Source organism: Triticum aestivum, chromosome 6D (assembly GCF_018294505.1).
Source record: "Triticum aestivum cultivar Chinese Spring chromosome 6D, IWGSC CS RefSeq v2.1, whole genome shotgun sequence".
In the NCBI taxonomy this organism is placed as follows: Eukaryota; Viridiplantae; Streptophyta; class Magnoliopsida; order Poales; family Poaceae; genus Triticum; species Triticum aestivum.
Window position 1 is genome coordinate 86,915,868 of NC_057811.1, and position 23,878 is coordinate 86,939,745.

General features: G+C 45.9%; 2 protein-coding genes across 2 annotated transcripts; both read right to left on the bottom strand.

The window, feature by feature from the left end:
• Positions 1–385: 385 nt before the first annotated feature.
• LOC123143745 (eukaryotic translation initiation factor 5) lies at positions 386–2,989 on the bottom strand. Its single transcript, XM_044562718.1, has 2 exons — positions 2,854–2,989; positions 386–2,132 (listed from the first exon to the last, which is right to left on the bottom strand). The coding sequence occupies exon 2, from the start codon at positions 1,888–1,890 to the stop codon at positions 586–588; it is 1,305 nt and encodes a 434-aa protein (XP_044418653.1). The 5' UTR covers positions 1,891–2,132; positions 2,854–2,989; the 3' UTR covers positions 386–585.
• A 903-nt stretch (positions 2,990–3,892) lies between these two features.
• Positions 3,893–21,568, bottom strand: LOC123143747 (phosphoglycerate mutase-like protein 4). The gene is made up of 7 exons (XM_044562719.1): positions 21,323–21,568; positions 20,333–20,465; positions 6,068–6,118; positions 5,715–5,825; positions 5,433–5,564; positions 4,760–4,835; positions 3,893–4,367 (listed from the first exon to the last, which is right to left on the bottom strand). The coding sequence occupies exons 2-7, from the start codon at positions 20,432–20,434 to the stop codon at positions 4,144–4,146; spliced, it is 696 nt and encodes a 231-aa protein (XP_044418654.1). The 5' UTR covers positions 20,435–20,465; positions 21,323–21,568; the 3' UTR covers positions 3,893–4,143.
• Positions 21,569–23,878: the final 2,310 nt, after the last annotated feature.

The following is a 23,878-nucleotide window of genomic DNA, read 5'->3' on the forward strand; positions in this document are numbered from 1 at the left end:
CGCGCGGCTCCCATCGAGCGGCTATGGCTGGACCGGCCAAAAGTTTCGGCCGGTGCGCCGGTGTCTAGCAGTGCCCTTATATTATGGGACGGAGGGAGTACTTCTCTTTCCTGCTCTTGGAACTAACACAGGTTACACAAGTGACAGCACCACACAACCAAGGGGGTCTGCTTACAAATGTTCAACAACTTATGTTCAGCAACAGCAGAGTAAACGGCACCATTGTTACAACTGTAAATGCAAGCATGGTTTTGGAAAACAGAAGTACAAATTCTGAATAATTTGTTATAAGAAATAGTTGAAAACAGGACACAGCGGATGCAGCAAACCATGCATACCTCTGACACTTCAAATACTGGTCCAAAAATGGACACTTCAAGCACACTATCAAAAGACATAATTTGTTATAAGAAATATTTTAACCGACTCAACACAGAATCAACCATAACAACTCAAGTGTTTAACGTCTGAAACTTAAAATACTGATCCAAAAAATGGACACTTCAAACACTATGAAAAGATACCTAAAGCAAGTAGGCGGTAAAAAGATAGAGCGTATAAACGGGATCAAGCAGCACGGCCTCTTCACTCCTCGTCCGGTTCGGCGACCTGGAGCCAGACCACAAACGGCCTGGCATTCTTCACAACCTGGGAGGCCTTGCCGGCAGCAACAGCTTCATCGTACCACTGGACAATGGCTTCTTCCTCGAGGACGTCGCCATCATACAGGCATTTCAGGACCACCGGCACCTCCTTCAGGGCCTCGGCGCTGCACTTGCCGCAGAACGCCTCGATGGCCTGGAGCAGCAGCATCTGGGCTCCTTCATCGGGCACGGCAGCAGCAAGGTAGTCATTGTTCTTCTTGACGTCCTTTGCAAACCCCTTGCCCGCACCGTGGAAGAGCGCCTCAAAGAGGGCGTCCGTCACGTCCTTGGCGGGGAGGGTCGAGGAGGACAGCACAGCCTTGATCTGAGCTGGAGTGGCAGCATTGCCCACGTTGGCCTTGATCTCCTCGACCAGTTCATCATATGGAGACATTTTGGCATGTTGCTTCTTCTTTTCTGTCTCTTCGGTGGCAAGCATGACCATCTCGGCAGTCGCCGCATTCAGCTGCTCCTCCATGCGCTTTCTCGCAGCCTCTGCTGACGTGTCAGTCTGCCACTCCACACCGTCATCATCGTCGTCGTCATAGTCGTCATCTGCAGCAGCTGGAAAGTCCACAGCTTGACTGTAAGTTGACGAGGTTGCATGTTCTTCATCAGAACCACCAGCAGTAGCATTTTTCTTTGCAGCAACACCTTTTGCAGTGCTGTCCTTGGATGAAGCACCTTTCTTCTTCCCATCCTTCTTGAGTTTCTTCATCTCCTCATCAGCAGCCTGACCTTCCTTGAGCCGCTCCTTCTCAGCTCTTCGCATGGCTTTCTTGTCCTTGCCTCCCTTCTTCAGTTCTGGCGGGTTGTTCACAATGAATTTAGCAAGCTTGTCACTCATGTTAACATCCGAGATGAAGCCACATGCAGCACATTTCAGAGATAGCGTCTGTTTCTTGGAGATGACAACCTCTGTTTCAGGGTTGCCACACTTATAACACTGAACATACTTGTTGATGAAGTTCTCAAGAAGGCCAGCCAGTTTTGCAGTGTCATGGGCACCATTGACTATGCAAACCCCTGTCTTGTCATCAAATGTAGACTGTGCCCCAAGCGCACAGCCAAAGTACTTTGTTGTGTAGGAAGCTGGCCTGGCAAGCGCTTTTGCTATGCCAACCATGTTCACGATGTTTGTCTTGATGCCATTACCATGGCCTTCTATTTTTGTTAACATTTTGGGCATCTTGTACCTGTAGAAGGCGTCATCCTTGTTCAAAGCGCCAATGTTCTGCAGCGCCATCTTGGCTCAAGCTTTCTGATCCTATCAGCCTCGTCCAAATTCAGAAGCAAGAGCCGCCTTTGAGCTGACCTTGAACAGTGGCAAGTGAGGGGAAAGAAGCTTATCCCTTTTTCTTGTTGTACGAGAACACTCTCCCGGCAATCCAACTGATTCGAAGTACAGCGAGTGTTGTCCAGACATGAAAGAAACTTGGACTTCCAAGCCCTCCACTTTGTCAGATTGTAGCAAAGAGATTCTGCTGCCTGCATTAAACAAGCCAAAGATCATGCATTAGCGATTCTGCATACAAGGCAAGATTGAAAAGAAAAATATTCAGCCGGAGGTATATCATAATGCCAGAAAGGGAACAGAGGATTATACAGTGTGGACTGTCTAAACAAAATCAGATAGTGCCTAGAAATTAACAACGGGCATGGTTCCGTGCAAACTAGAGACGCGATGCAGAAGCAAATTCAACACAAAACGGCCGCATTGTTCATCAAAGAGTGAATATAGCCTATTGGACTGAACAAAACTGCATTTTTCACTTCAGATCTAGTAGGTCCCTAAATGACCAAGATAGGTCTAGTCTGCTACTAGTACTACGAGTAGATATGATCTATGTGTGGACTGAACAATATTTACTTAATCTATGATCTCAAGCAATAAACCAAAACTAGCAGCTCGGAATCAAATATACGCTACGAACGCTGAATCGCTTCCAGGCTACAACCGTGGAGATCAAATTGTTCCTCATGAAAAACAAATAATACCTACGCCGGATCAGGTCCAGCTCGACAGATACAGTAGTCGACGATACTAAGATATTTTTTTCTACATATACGAGGACACCCAACCAAACCCTAGCTCATGCCCAGTCCACAGCAACAATCGCTAAATTTAACAAAACAAAAAAATATCCAGGTAGCAGGGCCATCCCGCTCGGATCCACCGTGACCAAGAATACAGAGCGAGGTTACTCACCTAGGGCAGGGAGTTCGGCGCCGGCGGGGGGAACTCGAGCAGGAGGTCGCAGGCGATGGCGGCGGGCGCTGTGAGGAGAGGATCGGAGGCGTGCGTGCGTGCGGCTTTTATTTGAAGCGGTCGAGGGACGGCCTTGGTGGATTTCGTGATGGATTCGGTTTTTTTTTTGAGGATCTTTTTTTTTTTGCCGGGATGGATTCGGTTTCTAATCTAACACACGAGAAAGAGTCCGACCGGTGCTAGAAACAGTTTTTTTTTAGTTACCGGATAATTGCCCATGCGCTGTATTGGGAGCATAAACATTTTTTTAAAAATTATTTGTATTTTGCTAATATATAACTGACCGCATATAGCACATGACACGCGAATTAATAATCTTCAAATGTCTCTAAAAAACAATCCCTTCAAACGATCAAATCATTAAGAAAAAAAAACAAGTTGTAGGCGTGGAAGTAGCACCGGATAATTTGGAATACCCGATGTTTGTATTCGGGGAAATACCGGTATAGCAAGTTGACATCTTTATCCGAACAAAAATATAACTTGATGTGAAAATATCTGAATTTATCTTATAAATACAAATATGATTGAGAATTTAAAAAAGGTAGATGTGAAAGTGGATATATTCATATTTCAAGAAATATTACGCCTACAAATTTAAGCAATTCTAGCCCCAAATCTCAATTATACAACATAAAAGTCTAAAAAGTGGTCAAATTCCACTTTTGTATTTGTATGAAATTGCACTTGGAAATTATTAGGTTCCTTTGTAGCAAAACCTAACCCCCTCAGGTTTAAATCTGTTTGAGCGAGAATTATTTCCTGACAGAGGGAGTATTCCCAAAATAAGTAAGTTAAGACACTTATTTTGAAATGGAGGGAATAGTATTTATTCATCTACTCTCTCCGTCCGAAAATACTTGTCATCAAAATGGACAAAAAAGGATGTATCTAAAACTAAAATATGTCTAGATACATTCCCTTTTATTCATTTTGATGAGAAGTATTTCCGGACAGAGGGATATTATTTATCATTGACTTATCATATGTTACGAGTAGATAATTTTGTGTCACACAGTTGCTAACTTAATTTTGCACCTAATAATACATACACTAAATTTTAAGATCCATATATGCTCCGAACTGAGTAACATCTGATTCGTATCCGTATTCAAGTAGCATCCGCTCCATATATCGCATTCGTATGTGTGTCACAGCAAAAACATGACGAGAAAATTTGTACTGTATCTGTATCCTCTACACGTAAGAACTGCTGCAGGGAGGGTGCTCTTAGGCTGAAGACTTGTCGCCGCCAAAGGCATTCTCCAGAACACCGGTGGCCTCAAGGTGGCTAACATCCCCACACATCTTGACAATGCAGCGGCCAGTGTCACCAGAAACGAGCACGACAGTAACCGACGTGTTGTGTATTTTACCGCGGAGCGGCACGGGACTGGCGTGCCTGTAGAGCTCTCTGATGGTTCCGCCATGAGAGACCAGGATAACACGCTCCCCTGTTAGTAAATGAGAAAAAAAAGTTCAGAAATGCTCAGGAGGTCATAGCCAAGTAAGCAAATCTCATGCATAAGAGGTAGTTTTTGTCGGTAATATTTCTCTTTAACGGTTATTTGAAGTTTTAAACATTAACACAGTATCTCGTCTACAGCCCACAAGAACCAAAGGATGACAATAAGGCAACCCCTTCTTTGAATAGCATTCCTTTTGATAGGTAGTGAGCAAACTCTCAGGGTTTTCTTTTTCGAGATTGAAATATATATTTTATCCAGATTGTCAAGTTTACAAAACAATAGTCTGATTTACTACCAGTTATAAGTCAAAGAAAAAAATGAAGCTTGTTTTGTTCGTTTTGCTTTTTGCAGGGAAAAGTCTGAAGTCCGGAGTTTACCTCTATGTTTCTCGACTATTTTATACAGGCAGGAGACACATCGCTCGGATAGTTGATCAAGACTCTCCCCACCACCCTGAAAGGACAAGCCCCAAAAAACTCAGAACAATAAATCTTTCAAGACAAGCTAACGCATGAGGCTGATACAAGCATACGGCTGGTTAGAGAAAAGCTGTATGAGCATCCTGTATGATAAAAATCGACCTAGAATACAAAACCCCTTTCATGTACCAACCTATATGAACCTGTTGTGTGTGTAAGTTCATAAGAAATGACAGTTTGATATGGCAGAGTTGTTTGTCTGTTAAGTTGCCCTCAGAAACAGCTGCAAGTCTACGGCAGGGTACCAAAAACAGTGACTTGCATTAATACCTCAATTCATTAGGATTTCAGGAGCATGTCATGTTAAGTGAACAATGTTCTTGCCACTGGAAGATCAATCCATGTTCAACATGTTCAAGCCTACAAAATGGTTAACTATATGCAGGCCATTGAATGGTGCAGTGTCGATGCATATCTACTTGTGACATCTTTAAGACTATGGTTACAACCAACCATGTATTTGCAATATTTTCAAGTACACAATTCTCCACTGGTCAGTGAACTAATATCAACTCAAAAAAAAATCAACTGATAAACATTTTCTCAAAAGTAGAAAAATGTGAATGCTTACAGGAATTTGCTGGTTTCTCTTGTGAGACATAAAAGCTTTGTAAGCTTCTGGCTTTTCTTTGACAGCATCTTGAAGCGTCAGGCCCTGCACATCTCCTATGTGTCTTTCTCTAAGTGCAGGATCAAACACAACCTATTATGCAAATTGTTTGCTCATTAATATTATATCAAGCAATTTGTCAAGATGTGTGGAGATGCAGAGCCTGCACAAATTACATGGCAGCAACATGTTGTATGCTCGAGATATTTGAATAACAGAAAGAGTCAACGTGAATGAACGAACATTTGGTAAATTGCAGAATTTTGCTATTGTTCTTGCAGTCTCTGCGGCCCGCTTCAAATCTGACGAGTATATGGCAGCTGGTTTGGCTTCTTTAGACAGCCGATGAGCAACCTGGGCATTAGAGTCACACAAGTTCCACATAAAAAATGCTACTCCAGATGTCTTGTACTACCTCCATTCCTAAATATAAGTCTTTTTAGAGATTCCACTACGGACTACATACGGAGTAAAATGAGTGAATCTAAACTCTAAAACATGTCTATATACATCCGTATGTAGTCCGTAGTGGAATCTCTAAAATAGACTTATAATTAGGAACGGAGGGAGTAGTATATAAGTAAGCCATACAATACCGCAACAGCTTGCTGCCTCCCAATCTCATTCAGCTCTGCATCCAAGTGCCCCTAACACAAGAGTAGGATAACATATCAGATCGGTTGAGGGTTGGGTAATGTGCAAATACGCACCAGAGTTAAAATCATATCATGCCATTAATTTATTGCTCCTACCTATTTATTCAGATTATAAAATCGGATAAGGGAAAATGGCCCTAGGACGCTATTATTTGTTGGCATTTGCTCACACACACTACAAAACTGCTAACTGGCTCAGCAGTCAACACCATCACAAATTCATGGTCATTTGCAAGAGAAAGCTGGAAATACTAAATTACTATAGCTTGCCCAATTAAGAGAAGGCCAATATGTGTTTGTAGCTACCAGGCAATCTAAATCTACACCGAGGAGCAACAGAACATAAATTTTGACATTCTCTCCTTATTCAGGTACAAGTATGATGTATAGGTGAAAACTGACAATAGCAGTGGTATAACATTACTGTCTGTCATCTCTTAAGCTGCTTTTGCAATGGATGACCGCCCCTGGCCCATGGTCAATGGCCAATGGGCACCTCCAAGAGCAGAAGCAAGATAAATAATTCTAACGAGGCACACAACTAGAATATGAGATGCAACGAAGATACGAAGTGAAGATATGTAAATACTGTAGTGTGTAGTCTTCTGTAAGTAGCGTGAGAAAACATGCATTACCTTAAAAGTCCTAAGTTTCATTACATGACAAGCTAATTGAGGACGTGAAAGGAAAATTCCTCTTGCTACAGGTGGCTTAGAAATCAGTTGCACATTACATGACAAACTAAAATGAGGACATGAAAGGAAAATTCCTCTTGCTATAGGTGGCTTAGAAATCAGCTGCTAGCAACGGAAGCAAAATAGTGGTTGACAATATTGCAATGAATCAAGCAAAAAAATCAATTGAAGGAAAACTGATTAAGCTGCTTCCCGAGTTGCTTTGTAAATTGCTACTCCCTCCATCCCATAATGTAAGATGTTTTTTGACACTAGTGTAGTGCCAAAAAATGTCTTACATTATGGGACGGAGGGAGTACATCAGATGCCTATAATATATCGAAGTTCACATGTTGACATCAGTGCATCACACGTTAATAACCTCTACCAAATAGTCCTCTTCAAGACAGTCTCCCAGATATTTAGCCAGTAAACTTTTTCTACAACTAGACGTAAAAGATATTTTGATAGGTAGTTAGAGATAGCTTCTAGAGGGTTTATCCTTTGCTACAATGGGTGCCTATATAAACGGAATACCTGTGAATCTTCCGGATTGGTCTGCAATGAGCCTTGGCCAGGCTATTCCTCAAACTCCACCACCTCTGTTTCCCATGCGCCCATGGTGTCACCAAGAAGCTCTCTAAGGGCAATGACCTCATCTGGCGCGCTCAAATCCTCTCCCATGTGAGGGGCGCTCACATGGAGGGGTTCCTCGATGGATCAGGAGATCGACGCGGTCGCGACGGACGGGAAGACAATAGAGAAACACATTAACCCTGAATGAGGTTTGGGTTGCAGCTGGTCAGCAGGTGTACTCGTTCCTGCTCACCTCCCTGCCGAGGGAAATTTCCATGCAGGTTATTTCCTACACCATGACGGCGGCATGGTCCAGAACAAGTTCGCGTCACAGAACCGCACACACACGGTGAACATCCGGATGGTACTCGCGAACACCCAGAAGGGCAACTCGAGCATTGTTGAGTACATCGGCAAGCTCAGGGGCCTCTAATGTGATGGAGGCCCTAGGTAAGAAATTGGATGATGAGGACATTGTCTCCCACATCCTCAGCGGCCTAGCCGAGGACTTTGATTAGGCATCTCGGCGATGTGCTCGCGTGTCGACCCTGTATTGGTGAGCGAGCTCTACGGCCAGCTCGCCAGTTTTGAGACGTGCATGTCCATGCATGGTGGAGGGTCAGTGATGGTGTTACGGCCAAGGGTGCCTCACCTTGCTGGTAGTCGGCCCAAGTAGGCCGGCCTGAGGACCCCTAGGTCGGTTTCCACCCTAGGCCATCATGCCGGCCCATGGGCTCTGTAGAAGGAGGATGCTGGAAGCCTTGCCGTACAAGACAAGGAAGCCGGATCCGTGGAGGACTCCCCTCCACTGACGCAGCCGACTAGGTCCTATATAAGCAAGGCCCAAGCTAGTTGATACACATTAGATTACATTGAGATCAATCCCTCGATTGTACCTTGTACTCTGTACACCCCTTCGCAATACAACACGAGCAGGAGTGCGGTATTACCTTTATCATGAGGGCCTGAATCTGGGTAAATCTGGTCTCCTGTTTCCCCTCTAATCTATTCGACTAGCCAAGATAGCTTCCGACGGTGGTGGCCCATACAGGTCCTGGGGAGTGAACTCGGAGAATCAGATGGGATCGCCAGTTGCCGTCGGCACGATCCACACATCGGGTCAAATCTTCGTTTTCGGCGCCATGTGCTACGTCGCCGACTCAACCAGCCATCTTAGCCAAGTAGAGACCTACGCTCCAGGCCGGATCATTCACTTCGGCAATCTAGAATACGTCGCGGATTCACGCAGCGAGCTTGTCCTCCAAGGCCTAGCGCCATGCCAGGCCCAGGAGCAGCAGGCCCACCACCCACTTCATTGCTAACGTCGAAGACCTCACCGCCATCATCAAGAAGCTAGACGATCCCGATGAGGAGATGGGTGACTAAGCCAATAGCCACCCGCCAACTGCGGCACTTCACAGACCATGGAAGGCGGCCTCAATCAAGGCCTGCTACATGGCAGACACATCGGATACGAACCAGGAGGAAAGCGGTGAGGCAGAAGAAATCAATGATGATGACATCGAAGCGATTGACGAGCCGATCTTGGACAACGAGGCCCAAGAGTCTACCCGGGTGAAATCTTGGCGACCCTCAACAAGGTTAAAGGAAAAGAGACGCTTGGAAAGGAGTGCAGCCGAGTTGCAGAGGTCCGAGGAGCAGTTCCAGTCTCGCCAGAAAAGTTGAAAGACCATGCCGACGGCAGATACAGCCGCCCTAGCTCTCCGAAGCAGAAGGATGGATCAAGCACTCGAGAACGCCGTAGATCCAAGCCCGTGTCCTATCGCACGCCGGCAAAGAATATGCAGGCAGCGGCAAGGGCCCTCATTAATGTGAGGTTCCCCAACAGATATCCGGACAAGGAGATATCTGAGCTAGGGATGGAGCCTCTCAACACAACAGTGATCATGCAAGATAATTATGCCTGAGGGAGTCCTGGATTAGGGGGTCCCCAGGTGTCCGGTTTATTTGAAATGGGCCGGACTGATGGGCCATGAAGGCGAGGTAGAAGACCACCTCCTGTGTCCGGGTAGGACTCCTATGTGCGTAGAACGGAAAGTTTGGTGTCCGGGTGTAATACTCCTTTCCTTTGTAAACCGACTTTGTACAACCCTAGGCCCCTCCGGTGTGTATATAAACCGGAGGGTTTAGTCCGTAGAGGGCATCAGAATAATCATAGGCTAGACAGCTAGGGTTTGGCCATTATGATCTCGAGGTAGATCAACTCTTGTAACCCCTATACTCATCGAATACAATCAAGCAGGACGTAGGGTTTTACCTCCTTTGAGAGGGCCTGAACCTGGGTAAACACCGTGTCCCCATTGTCCCTTGTTACCATTGATCCTTAGACTCACAGCTTGGGCCCCCCTACCCGAGATCTGCCGGTTTTGACACCGACAATGGTGCTTTCATTTAGAGCTCCGTTGTGTGGTCACGAAAAGCGATCTATGGCTCACCTTGTCATCAACGACGATATCACTTCTAGAAGGAGCCTAACTTCAGGACAGGTCCTCCAGCTCGGCGGTTTCACCGTGGGTGCCCGCATGGCCATCAAGCCGACAGCGTCCCCCGTGATCGCCAAACACCACCCCTGCATCGGTCTCGAATACTCTGAAAAGATGGATCCGGCGGACACCTCGTCCTTAAACGAGCTGCTAGATCGCATCGCCGCCCTGGGGCTTTCAACGGCTATGATCGGATCGGGCTTAAACCTGACTAGAGGGAAATCAATCTCCCGCCGATCACCCACCTGGTAGCGGTCGTCGAGGAACGAGCCGAAGACACTTCTTCTCCTGAATTAAGGACCAGCTATGTTCGGACCTCCGAATCCCTTGAGTCGGATACCCTTCCTTTGGGTGGGACTCCGCGCCCCCTGAACTCAGGGTCGAACATAGAGTCTGGGGAGCACTAGGATCTTCCCGGACCCGAACTGGTGACCTCGGAGATTTTACAAGCTCCGGACACAATTTTACAAGCTATCCAAGAGCCACGCCAGGGCGTCCGGTGACTTGGTCAGCACGGCCTCCCAGCAGAGCCACAGGTCAGGCAACCACAATCGAGAGCCCCGCAAGCCAAGCACCTACGAACCAGCTCCTCGCCAGTTATATGAGTCATGCAGCAATAACCAGCCTCAAGCTAATCAGGGGATGGCCCCGCAGCTCGTCATGCCACACGGCCCACCCCCGAGAGAAACTCAAGAAAAAGCTTGTTCAATGCCACCAAACCTTTTTTCAAGAGATGGCATTGCCTTCTAGGTCATCCGTCGTCATCTATAGTTAAGCAAGTTGTCAGTCGCAATAATCTTTCCATGTGCTAGTGAGTCGAATAAAACCACTATGTATGATGCATGTCAAAAAGGCAAGAGCCCTCAATTGCCATATCCGAGTGATTAGTGAATCCAGTGCTCCTTTAGAGCTTATATTTTCCGATGTTTGGTGAAGCAGCACAAAATTTGTGGAGGAGCAACTCCACCTTGCCGCTACAATGTGTACAGCACAAGTGTTGAAGGAGCAGCTTCAACGTGCTGCGCTAGATATCGCTCTAGAGGCGAATGTAGGTTGATAGGGCAGCAAGAGTTCAATCCAGAACTCCTAGGGCACAAGATCTACTCCAAGATCTTAGATAAGAACAACAAGTTCTATTATAGGTAGGGGTACATAGTCTGCCTCCAAAGTAGAGGCGAGGACCTCTATTTATAGGGCTTTGGGAAGCCTTCACATACTTCTACTTATAGCTAGAATACTCTAGAAAACATTATGTAAGTTTCACCATTCTACTCATAGCTACTCACAACTAGAAGACTCTAGAAAACAGTAGGTAGGATAGAAAAGAAAAGGAAAGAAATACTACACTAGAGTGGAAGCATCTAGAAGTAGCCAAACAGATCTGGCATGTGTTTTCTTTCTTCTCATCTAGTGTTCCTCATCATTCTCCCCTGGTTGTTTGGAACTCGCCCTCGAGTTATCTTCATAGAGCGCTTCTTCTGGATGGTAGAGAGTCAAGTCCGCAACATTGAAAGTGTTGGAGATACCCATGTCACTTGGAAGATCTATCACATAAGCATTATCATTTATCTTCCTCATGATAGAGAAGGGCCCATACCTTCGCTGCCTAAGTTTCCCTTTAACACCTAAAGGCAGCCTCTCTTTTCGGAGGTAGACCATCACCTTATCACCGACTTGGAATGATTTTGGCCTCTTTTTGCAATCAGCAAGTTGTTTATATTTCTGATTTTGTGCTTCCAAAGCGCCGCGAATCTCTTCAAATAACTCGGTGTAATTATCAGCAAAGGACAATGCTGATTTTGAGTTTCCCCTTGATGGCAGCTTCACCAGGTCCACCACATGTGTTGGAACTTTAGTGTAGACAATGGAAAAAGGGCTCCTTCCTGTGGATCTATGCTTGGAGTTATTGTAGGAGAACTCTGCAAGAGATAAAGCCAAATCCCATTGCCCCTTTCTTTCTCCACAAATGCAACGGATCAGATTACCCAAAAACTTGTTCACCACTTCCGTTTGTCCATCTGTTTGTGGATGAGCAGTGCTAGAAAATTTCAATTCAGTGTTGAATTGCTTCCACAAAGTGAGCCAAAATGCAGCAAGAAACTTGCTATCACGGTCTGAGACAATGGACCTTGGAACTCCATGAAGTCTGACCACTTCTCGAAAGAATAGGTTTGCCACATGATGAGCATCCGTTGTCTTGCGGCATGGGATGAAATGAGCCATCTTAGAGAATCTATCCACGACCACAAATACAGCATCACTTCCTCGTCTTGTTCTTGGCAAGCCCAAGACGAAGTCCATAGAAATGTCCTCCCATGGAGCAACAGGAACAGGCAAAGGCATGTATAACCCTGTGTTCTGGACTTGGCCTTTGCAGGTCTGACATACGGGGCACCGTTGAACGAACTTTCCAGCATCTCTCTTTAGTTGTGGCCAAAAGTAGCGAGCTTCCAGGTTAGCGATAGTCTTGTCCCGTCCAACATGGCCACTAAGATCACTTGAATGGAGCTCTCTAACCAGCTTGTCACGTAGAGAACTTCTTGGAATGCACAAACGATCATTTTTGAAGAGATATCCATCTTGCATCAAATAGTCATCACCTAATGGTTGGCCCCTTGCGTGCTTTACCCAAACATGGCCAAAGTCTTCGTCACCCTCATACAACTCCTTTATTTGACCCATGCCCGGAAGTTCAGCTTCAAAAGAAGTCAAGAGGCATGCACGACGACTCAAAGCATCGGCCACTCTGTTAGTTATTCCAGATTTATGCACGATGAGATAGTTAAACCTCTCAAGATATGCTGCCCATCTTGCTAGCATGCGGTCAACATGCTTTTGATTTCTAAAATGCTTCAAGGATTGATGGTCGCTATAAACAATGAACTCTTTAGGCAGCAAATAGACTTCCCAAGTTTTCAACGCTCTGAAAACGGCGTATAATTCTTGCTGATAGGTACTCCATTTCTGTCTAGCTTCACTTAACTTCTCACTAAAGAAAGCAATGGGCTTCCTTTCTTGAGATAGGACAGCTCCAATGCCTACTCCACTTGCATCACACTCCAACTCAAAAGTCTTGTTGAAATCAGGTAGTACCAAGACAGGAGCTTGTGATAGCTTTTGTTTAATCTCATTGAAGCTAGCTTCAGCTGCTTCTGCCCATTGGAACTTTCCTTTCTTCAAACACTCGGTAATTGGTGCCATGATAGTGCTGAAATTCTTAACAAATCGCCTATAGAAAGTTGCAAGGCCATGAAAGCTTCTTACCTCAGAAATGGTCTTAGGAGTTGGCCATTCTCGGATTGCTTCAACCTTAGAATCATCAACACGAATGCCGTCACATGTTATGACGAATCCTAGGAAAAGAAGTTGTGTTTGCAGGAAAACACATTTCTTCAAGTTGACGTAGAGCTCATTTTCCCTTAGTACTTCTAGCACCTTCCGAATGTGATCAAAGTGTTCATCCTCATCCTTGCTATAGATCAAGATGTCATCGAAATAGACCACAACAAAGTGGGATAAGAAGGGTCTAAGGACTTGATTCATTAAGTGCATAAAGGTACTTGGTGCATTTGAGAGTCCAAATGGCATGACTAGCCATTCAAACAACCCTTCCTTTGTCTTGAAGGCGGTCTTCCATTCATCCCCGGGTCTTATACGGATTTGATGATATCCACTTCTTAAATCTAGCTTTGTGAACACTCTTGCTCCACTAAGCTGATCCAACATATCATCCAGACGGGGAATAGGGAATCTATACCTTACGGTGATCTTGTTAACGGCTCTACTGTCCGTACACATGCGCCAAGATCCATCTTTCTTTGGCGCGAGTAGGGCTGGTACAGCACATGGGCTAATACTTTCTCGAATGTGCCCCTTTTGCAACAATTCCTCCACTTTCTCCTTCAATATACCATGCTCCTTTGGGCTCATTCGATAGTGTGGAAGATTAGGAAGACTTGCTCCCGGAATTAAGTCAATTCTATGTTGAATTCCTCTCATCGGTGGCAAGCCATGTGGCTCCCCAAGTATGTTCTGAAATTCTGCCAATAAACCACGTACCTTTGCTGGAATTTCAACAGTCAGGTGCTCTTCTCCCTTTACAACAAGTGCAGCACACAAATCTGCCTCCTTCAAGTCTTCCATAAACTCATGAGAGGTATGGGAGATAGTTAACATAGTTTTCCCCTCCTCCTTAGAGGTATTACCTTCGGGTTTGTTTGGTAAGATAATGATCCTTCTCTTGTTCCAAATGAAAGAGTAAGAATTTTCCTTGCCCTTGTGTGTAGTATCCACATCAAATTGCCAAGGCCTCCCAAGAAGAACATGGCTGGCATCCATGTCAACCACATCACACAACACATTTGAGCGATAATGCTTACCCAAAGAAAGTGGCAGGTTGCATTGTTTGGTGATCCTCATATTCACTCCTTTCTTGATCCATCCAATAGTGTAGGGATTTGGATGATCATGGGTTTCAAGCTTTAAATGGTCCACCAACTTCTGGGAGATAAGATTCTCGCAGCTGCAACTATCAATCACTAGTTTGCATACCTTGCCATTCACCGTGCATTTGCTCTCAAATATTTTCTTCCGTTGTGTGTCATCGAGTTGTGGTGTGGAACATAGGACACGCTGGATCACACATACCACCTCTTCACCTTCTTCTTGACAAACCTCTTGTCCGTCTACATCTTCAGATTCGTATTCTTCCTCATCGCTTTCACCATCATGGATAGTCGTGTTAACAAATTTCCTTAGTGGGCAGCCGCTGGATATGTGTCCCTCTTTACCACATTTATAGCACTTTGGGCCTTCATTTGCCTTACCCTTGCCTCTAGTTTGCTTCGGGATGGGCTGTTTTGTCTTTGGTGGAGTGGTCTTTTCTTCCACTCTATTAGGTTGGCTCCTAGATGAGCCTTCGGTATGAGGATATGGAGGATATGGAGCCTTAGTTGTCTTTCTCATCCTCACAAACCTCTCGGCCTTTAAGGCTAGAGCTTGTGCTTGATCAACGGACCAGATTTGTTGCATCATCAATCGATCTTGAATAGCATCATTGAGACCATTGATGTACCTTGCAACTTGTTGCTCTTCAGTTTCAGCAAGGTTGCACCTCACTTGTAGCCTTAGAAACTCCTCCGTGTAATCTGAAACAGTCCTATTTCCTTGAGCACAATTTTGAAATTGGATAAATAGGATCTGGTCATAATCAGCGGGCAAAAATCTCCCTTTCAAGAGGCCTTTCATTTGTCGCCAAGTTCTAACACGAGGTTCTCCTCTCAGCCTGCGCTCCTCTTGAACGCGATGCCACCATGCACCGGCTCCTCCTTTCAGTTTGTATGCGACCAAAGGAACTCTACGATCTTCCGGAACCTCCATGACCTCAAAGAAAGTCTCCACTTCATATAACCAATCCAGGCACCCTTCAATGTCAACATTTCCATTAAAACTTGGGATCTCAGCTTTCACCTTGTATGTATCTCTTGCATATGTAGGGTTGGGTGCTCTCCGATATGCGTAGAGATTTGGCTCTTCAAGGGCATCATCATATTCTTCACCTTCAGAAGCCTCAACATAAATTGGCCTTCTTGAAGCACGTTGAACAACATGTTGTCGTGGCGGTCTTGCTCCAAGATTACCTCTCCTTCTTCCTTGATGAACATCTTCCTCTTCTTTAGATGAATCTCCTTCATTGGTAGCAGGGGGGACACCCTTTCTTATCATCTCAACCAGCTGGTCAAATCTCCTATTAAGATCTTCACGCAGCTCTTTGATTTGTTGTTCAGCAGCATCCATCCTCTTCTCCAATTGCTCCATTGCTTGCTGCAACTTACTCTCGAAGAGGACAACAAGAACTAGTATGGGTCAACGAGGCTCTGATACCACCTGAAGCAGCACAAAGTTTGTGGAGGAGCAACTCCACCTTGCTGCTACAATGTGTACAACACAAGTGTTGAAGGAACAGCTTCAACGTGCTGCGCTAGATATCGCTCTAGAGGCGAATGTAGGTTGATAGGGCAGCAAGAGTTCAATCCAGAACTCCTAGGGCACAAGATCTACTCCAAGATCTTAGATAAGAACAACAAGTTCTATTATAGGTAGGCATAGTCTGCCTCCAAAGTAGAGGCGAGGACCTCTATTTATAGGGCTTTGGGAAGCCTTCACATACTTCTACTTATAGCTGGAATACTCTAGAAAACATTATGTAAGTTTCACCATTCTACTCATAGCTACTCACAACTAGAAGACTCTAGAAAACAGTAGGTAGGATAGAAAAGAAAAGGAAAGAAATACTACACTAGAGTGGAAGCATCTAGAAGTAGCCAAACAGATCTGGCATGTGTTTTCTTTCTTCTCATCTAGTGTTCCTCATCATTTGGGCCCTTGCACGAGTCTATTGGACAAATGAAATATTATGTTATTGATGATTTAGCAAGCTCGCACGGATTTATCTAATCAAACAAAAATCTGAAGTGTTCGAAAAATTCAACGATTTCCAAGCAAACATTGAACGACAATTTAGCAAGAAAATTCTTGTTCTTCAATCTGATTGGGGAGGAGTATGAAAAACTCAAACTTCCTTTTACCAAAATTGGTATCTCCCATCATGTTTCTTGTCCACACGCACATCAACAAAATGGCTCTGATGTGCGAAAACGTCACATTGTTCGAATAGACCACTGTTAGCTGAAGCATCTATGCATGAATAAATCGGGTTTGTGATGATACAGACGTTCTAGTGGAGTCTCAAAATTGTTCACTTTACTAGGTACATGATTTATAAGATATGTGGCGGCAATTGAAAGCTTCATCCAAAACTCAAGGGTCCATGAGCTAAAAGAGACAATTTTGTTTCAATAATGTGACGGTGTTTTCGCTCAACAGAGCCATTTTGTTGATGAGTGTGTGGATGAGAGACATACCAATTTTGGTAAAAAAAAGAGAGTTTTTCATACTCTACTCCCAAGTCAGACTGAATAGCAAGATTCTTCTTACTAAATTGTAGATCCACGAGAGCTTGAAAATCATGGAATATTTGGAATACTTCAGATTTGTGTTTGATTAGATAAATCCATGTGAACTTGCTATCATCAATAAAACTAGCATGGTATTTCATCCATCCAAAAGACTCAAGCGCAGGGCGCCAAACATCAGAAAATATAAGCTCTAAAGGAGCACTTAGTTCACTAATCAAATTACAATATGGTAATTGATGACTCTTTGCTTTTTGACACGTATCACGCATAGTGTTTTTATTCGACTCGCTAGCACATGGAAGATTATTGCGACTAATAACTTGCGTAACTATAGATGATGGTAGTTGATCTAGATGACAATGTCATCTCTCCAAAGATGGTTTGATGACACTAAACACGCTTTTCCTAGAGTTAACGAAGTGGCCTGGAGGGGGTATAATCTTCTCCTACCCCTGCCGTGAAGCAAAGTTCTCCTTGTTTCCTAATCCTTGATAAAAAAGAGCGAGCAAAGTTCTCCTTGTTTCCTAATCTTTGAGGTGGAGAGGACGATCTAGTGTTTGAATTGATGAATAATCGATATGACTAATGCCCATACCTGGCGGCTTGGACTTGTTCATTGTCGTTGTAGCGGTCACGAGTGTTCAATTGGTTGAGATTGGCGGTGATGTGGAGTGTCTCCCGTGTCCACTTACCAATTCATGTCAACAGCCTACAATGTTGTGGTTGCTCCACGTTCTTTATTTATCCACCATAGGAGCAACCATACCTCCTCAACACTTCCATGTAGGGTGGCCCTAGCGACAAATTTGTCACTAAACTTTGGAGAATTGAGACAAGGTAATTGTTGGCATAGCCTTGGCCCCGTTGTTCTTCCTTTGGGTGATCACCGCCTCCGGAGTGGCCGTGGGAGCCGACAGAGTTGTTGTTAAAGTTATCGTGGTTGTTTCCTTGGCCCTGTTGTCAATGCAATACACTAGGGGTGTCCTCCCGAAAGGGGGGATGGCAGCAGGCCTGCCTCGAGGCCCATGATGCTTGATAAAGGTCCAACTATAAAAGGGGATCGCGGAAGCCCGTTGCGATGAATCATCTTGGCGTGCAAGCCAAGATGGCAACAACTTAGATCAGATTGATCTCCTGTAAAACACTAGCCCCCGTCATCTATATAAGGTGGGGGCTAGGGGCAATCGTTCCCATCTACTCTGGTAGAAACACTCTCAGTAATCTCATACTTCATCCTCCATTGTAATCCAGCACAAGGTACTCCACCATGAATACAAACCAAAAGCAGGATGTAAGGTGTTACTCCTCCCCGGAGGACCGAACCTGGGTAACTTCCTCGTGTGACATCCAATCTGGTACTTCCGGCCACTTTTGTCACCCTGCCTGGCGCCAACTGACGGTACATAAACCGGTCAGTACCGTGGCGAACGTCGCCGGAAGTATCAGATTGGAGATCACACGAAGAAGTTACCCAGGTTTGGGACTCCGGGACGGAGTAACACCCTACGTTCTGCTTTTGGTTTGTATTCATGATGGGGTACCTCGTGCGAGGATTACCATGGAGGATGAAGTATGAGACTATGGTTCTACCAATGTAGATGGGAATGACTACCCCTAGCCCCCACCTTATATAGATGACAGGGGCTAGGGTTTTACAGGAGATCGATCTGATCTAAGTTGCCGCCATCTTGGCTTGCACGCCAAGATGATCCATAGCAGCGTGTACGGGCTTTCGGTATCCCCTCTTGTAGTTGGACTTTCACCAAGCTTCATGGGCCCCGAGGCAGGCATGTTGCCGGGCTCCCTACCGGAGGCCACGCAGTGTATTGTACCGTCAGGGTGATCACCTCCTCTAGAGTTGCCATGGGAGCCAACGAAGTTGTTGCTAAAGTTGTCGTGGTGGTGGTTGTTGTTTCCATTACCACCACTACGTCTTGCGGTGGTCCTCCAGACTTGTGGTTTGTCAGGCCGCCGCGGGCAGCAGCGTTTGCAGAGGGCTGCGACCTTCTGCCACGCATGGATATGGCGTCTCAAAACTAACAAGTTGGTCGTAGAGCTCACTAACCAATACAAGCTCCACAAGCGAGCACGTCGCCGGAACTACCGTATCAAATTCGCGTTTAGGCAGTTGGGAGACAACGTCCTCATCATCCAATTTCTCGCCGATCACGTGATGTTGCAAGCGCTCGATATGCAAGGCTGATCGTTGTTTCATTTTCTAAGCCGGGCCGCCGTGCATCGATGTTGCACAACGTTGTAGGCCGGACACACGCCGCTTCAAGGACAATTGTCGCCACTGCAAGTTGGAATAGCGATGCTGAAATGCCTAGCGGGTGATGCTGAAAATCGAGACGCTTGGCGTTGCATGGCGGGCAGCTGTTGTTGCAAAGCTGGAATAGTGACGTTGCAAGGCCAGACCAGCGATACTGCAGATCAAGACACATGATGGTGCAAAACGGTGCCATCGATGCTGCAAAGCCGAAATCATGGCATTGCAAGACCGGATAGGCGACGCTGCAAGTCGAGACACACGACGCTGCAAGGTGGGGCCACCGCTGCTGCAAGGTGAAATTGTGACGTTGCAAGGCTGAACTAGCGATGCTGCAAGCCGAATCACGGAATGCTGCAAAGATGGACCAACAATGCTGCAATAACGCGCACCGCTACAAGGATGGACGATGCTGCTGCAGCAAAGCCGGAATTGTGATGCTAGGAAGCCATGCTAGCGATGTTGTAAGCCAAAGTCATGACGCTTGAGGGGCAAAATCATGCTTGCTAGTGATCAACTTGGAAGAGCATGCCCGACACGGGTGCTAGGAGAGGGCACTGGGAGTAATATCCTGGCCGATGGAGAGTTGGGCCAACCAATCCTAGCGTCACACGTGGCATCGACGCAAAAAGTGGTGTCGAGCACTTCTCCGCACAAGTTAAAATATTGTGTGCAGGGACTGGTTTTCCGACCGGTTTTACCGTTACTGAAAGCATGTAATTAGGGCTCAATATAGAAATAGAGTGTTTCGGTGAATTTTTTATTATACAATATTTATTTTGTTTTCTATCATCTATGTAAGCGTCTAGAGTTGGACATGCTCTGAATTTACAAGAAATAGCCAAGAGCTCAACGGCAAGCTCGTAGAGACAAAGACAAACCCTGTTCCATCTTATGCAAGCTTTTCGCATGTAGTTTTCATGTTGCAAAGGGGCACCCGTGTAGAACCAGGGTTCCAGGCCAAAGAGAAAGAAAAAAGTCAAAAAATGTATGCATGCAACTGAGCATGGACTGTAACGGAAGAAACAACACGACATATATAAGCTGCATCCTGGCCTTTAGAAGGGGGTTGATCCAATGTCCCACGAACCGGCTGATCCGCAGGCCAGATCAGCCGGCTGGTTCGCCTATCTTTTAACAGTACATAGTACCAAGCTCTAAATTCAATGAAAAAACATACGGGAGTATTCAGCAATTGTGATCACCTGTATGATGCGCGAGGCGTTCCAGGAAGTCTCGCCATGCCGCACCACCACGACCTCAGTGAACTCGCCATCCTTGCCCTCTACTGTGGAAGAGGACGACATCCCTAAAGCTGTAGCGAAGAGATTCTGCCACCTATAGATTAAAACAAGTCAAATATCATGCATTAGCGGTTCTGCATACAAGGTAAGACTGAAAAAAACAATTCAGCCAAAGGTATTTGCCAGAAAGGGAACACGGGATTACACTATCAATCTATATGGCACCAACTGCAAAATCAACAACTTTCCATACAGCAAAGGTGTGGTCAGTATAAAAACCAAATCAGATAGTGCCTAGAAATTACCAATGGTTCCGTGCAAACTATAGAAAGATGCAATGCAAAAGCAAATCCACTAGCAAGTAGCAACATGCAAAGAACATTTAACCGCAAGTGCAACTCCCAAATTTTGATTGATCGCCAGGTATTCTTTTATCAACACTCAAATAACGATACTGAACTAATTAAGTACAAACTACTAGGCTAGTATACAAGCAGTCATACATCTTACCCATGTCACCATCCTTGGGTAAATAGCCCAATGAATGTGAACGTATTCACATGATTGGCCTCGGTTTCACAATGAGAAGGAAGCAATGCTCAGGATGGCAAATCAACAGGTGTCTATCTAAAACTGAAAAGCAAAGAGGATGATGCCTACTTATCTGCCTTCAGGTATTATTAGGTCACCAACAAAATAATCAACAACCGGCCATGACAATCACTACAAATACTGGCATAGTTTTCCCTTTCTCTTCCTAAAAAAATCAACTGCAAGCTGGAAACAAAACAGAGAAACTAGCGGCACAGAAGATTTTTAATCTGATCTGAAGTCTAAACTCGTCTCTCTGAATCAACCAGAAGTAGCAGCATAGGGACCCGAGCACAAACGGATATGGCGAACCCAACTAACAGCGGAACTGGAGAAGAGATGACGGACGAGATTGCTCACCTAGAACAGGGAATTCGGCGCCGGCTGGGAGGAACCGAGCAGAGGAGGCTGCGGGCGAGGCGCTGCCGACCAGAGGCGGGCGACGCGGGGAGAAGGCCCGGGCCGGCGAGCGCGGCGCGCGCCGCCGCTGCTGCTGGGGCGCCGCCCTGCTCCAGTGCCGTGGAGCGACCGCGCTAGGCAATGGGACGCTGGGCCGAACGTGTTGGCGATGAAGCGAGAGCTGGCTAACTTGGGCTTGAGCCAGGCCGAGCAACTTGACGCGCACGTTTGAGTTTTCTTTTTTCCGTTTTATGGCAAAAGCCCAAAGGGCAAAGGCCACCCCATATCCAGCCCTGTTGCTTTCTTTCATCTAAAGTTTTTTTGCTCAAAAAAAATCTAAAGTTTTTTAACACGATAGAGACGCGGATGCTCATATATATGCACATACACTCACTCCTATGAATGCACGCATGCATATTCTACCCCTATGAGCACCTCCAAGAGACTGAGCCGATACATCATCTTGGGATTGACGTAGTCATCACAGGCCCCTCCGTAGTCGACGGAATGTCTACTCCCATCAAACGAACATCGCCGAATAGTGTGAAATAAATCTAGAAAAATACGAGCATCATTGCCAAATGTAGTAATTGAACCCTGGTGAGTTGGCTCCACCATAAAGAATCTAACCATCTGAGCTATGTCAAGTTCACTTTTCGAAAATGTATTGACGACATCAATCTCGAGGTGTTCTTGCATCTACAACCATCCGACATGGTTGTGAATATCACGAAAAGGATTATGGGTGTTTCAGCCCGTTTAGTTGTTTGTGTTGCACCTAAATCTCAGCCCGCACGATATTTAAAGCACCTCCGAGCCTGGCTGAGTACGAATGCTCGAATCGGCCATTTTTCCATAGCCAGGCCCGAGCAATGCAACTCGAGGCACGTGGACGTCTGAGGTTGCACGCGAGGAGCCACGCTCGAGATGCCGCGTTGCTTCCCGATGCGTCGCCATAACTCCCATCACCCTCTCTCACCGCTTACTCTCCCCTCTCTCCATTCTCAGACTCGCGGCGGCAAGCACAAAGATCTAGACGACAAGCATCGGAGCGAAGATCTAGGCGGCGACAGCCGGTGTCGATCACCGGTCTCATCACCTCACCCACATGCGTTCATCAATGGCGGTAAGCCCTTTGTCCTCGATGGAATCGTTTTATCATGCCTGCATTCTATGCATCACGCACTAGGCATCCAATCTACCTCTTGGGCATTGACTTGGCACTAGATTTAGGCATACCCAATTAGGGATTTGAGCGGTTTGAACGGGATTGAGTAAGATTTTCACTAGGGGGATAAATCGAGCTTACATTCATTGATCCATCCCAACAAGCACTGCATCCTAGCCGCGATGAGCTTGGAGGCGCTCGTAGCGGTGGTAGCCTTGAGGCTTGCAATCGCGACCTCCAAGGGCAGTGTATGGTCACCTGGCTCAGGCGCCCTAACCACCATCTCCACCTCTTCTGCATTGCTAGCGTCATGAGGCTCAACCGGTTCACCATTGGCAGCACCCAGCATCTCCTCCTCCTCCCCATCCTCCAGAACGATGGTGGTTGGCGCCACCGCAAAGGTCGATTAGTCATGAGAGCATGTACTTGGCCATCTGACTCTCTAACATGGATCGACCGACTCATCCTCATCCATCGCCCACTACAGTATGCCCGCAGACATAGCACCTTGATACATCCCGAACGTATCTATAATTTTTTATTGTCTCATGTTATTATCATACCACTTTTAGATAGTTTTTATAGCAATTTATATTATTTTTCTGGACTAACCTATTAATGTAGTGCCCAGAGTCACGCTACTGGAAACAGAGAATTTGCCATCAGTCAGCTCTTTGCCGTCTGCTAGCGGACGTCAAAGAAGACCTTTGTCGTCTGCTTATAAAAAACAGACGGCAAAGAGCCTAGTTGCCATCAGCCAATTCTTTGTCGTCCGCCAGCTAACGGCAAAGAATCTTTGCCGTCTGCTAGCTAACGGCAAAGAATCCTTGCCGTCTGCTAGCAGACGGCAAAGAGGTGGGTGGGGTCCAGTGGAGGTCTAAACCCTAACGACCCGCCAGCCCCACCTCATTGTCGTCTGCAACAGACGACAAAGAATATTTGCAGTCTGTTGGCACACGGCAAAGAATTGACTATCTAATGGTTGTCCCGCTCCCTTCTCTCTCTCCCTCCCCGACCTGACCCCCGCACCCGACCCCAATTAACCGCCGCCCCGCCCCCTCCCTTGCGGCGGCCGTCCCGCCGTCCTGCTACCTCTTGAGCATGCATTGGTTTCCCCTTGAAGAGGAAAGGGTGATGCAGCAAAGTAGCGTAAGTATTTCCCTCAGTTTTTGAGAACCAAGGTATCAATCCAGTAGGAGACTACACGCAAGTCCCTAGTACCTGCACAAACAATCAAGAACCTTGCAACCAACGCGATAAAGGGGTTGTCAATCCCTTCACGGCCACTTGCAAAAGTGAGATCTAATAAAGATAATAAGATAAATATTTTTGGTATTTTTGTTGTATAG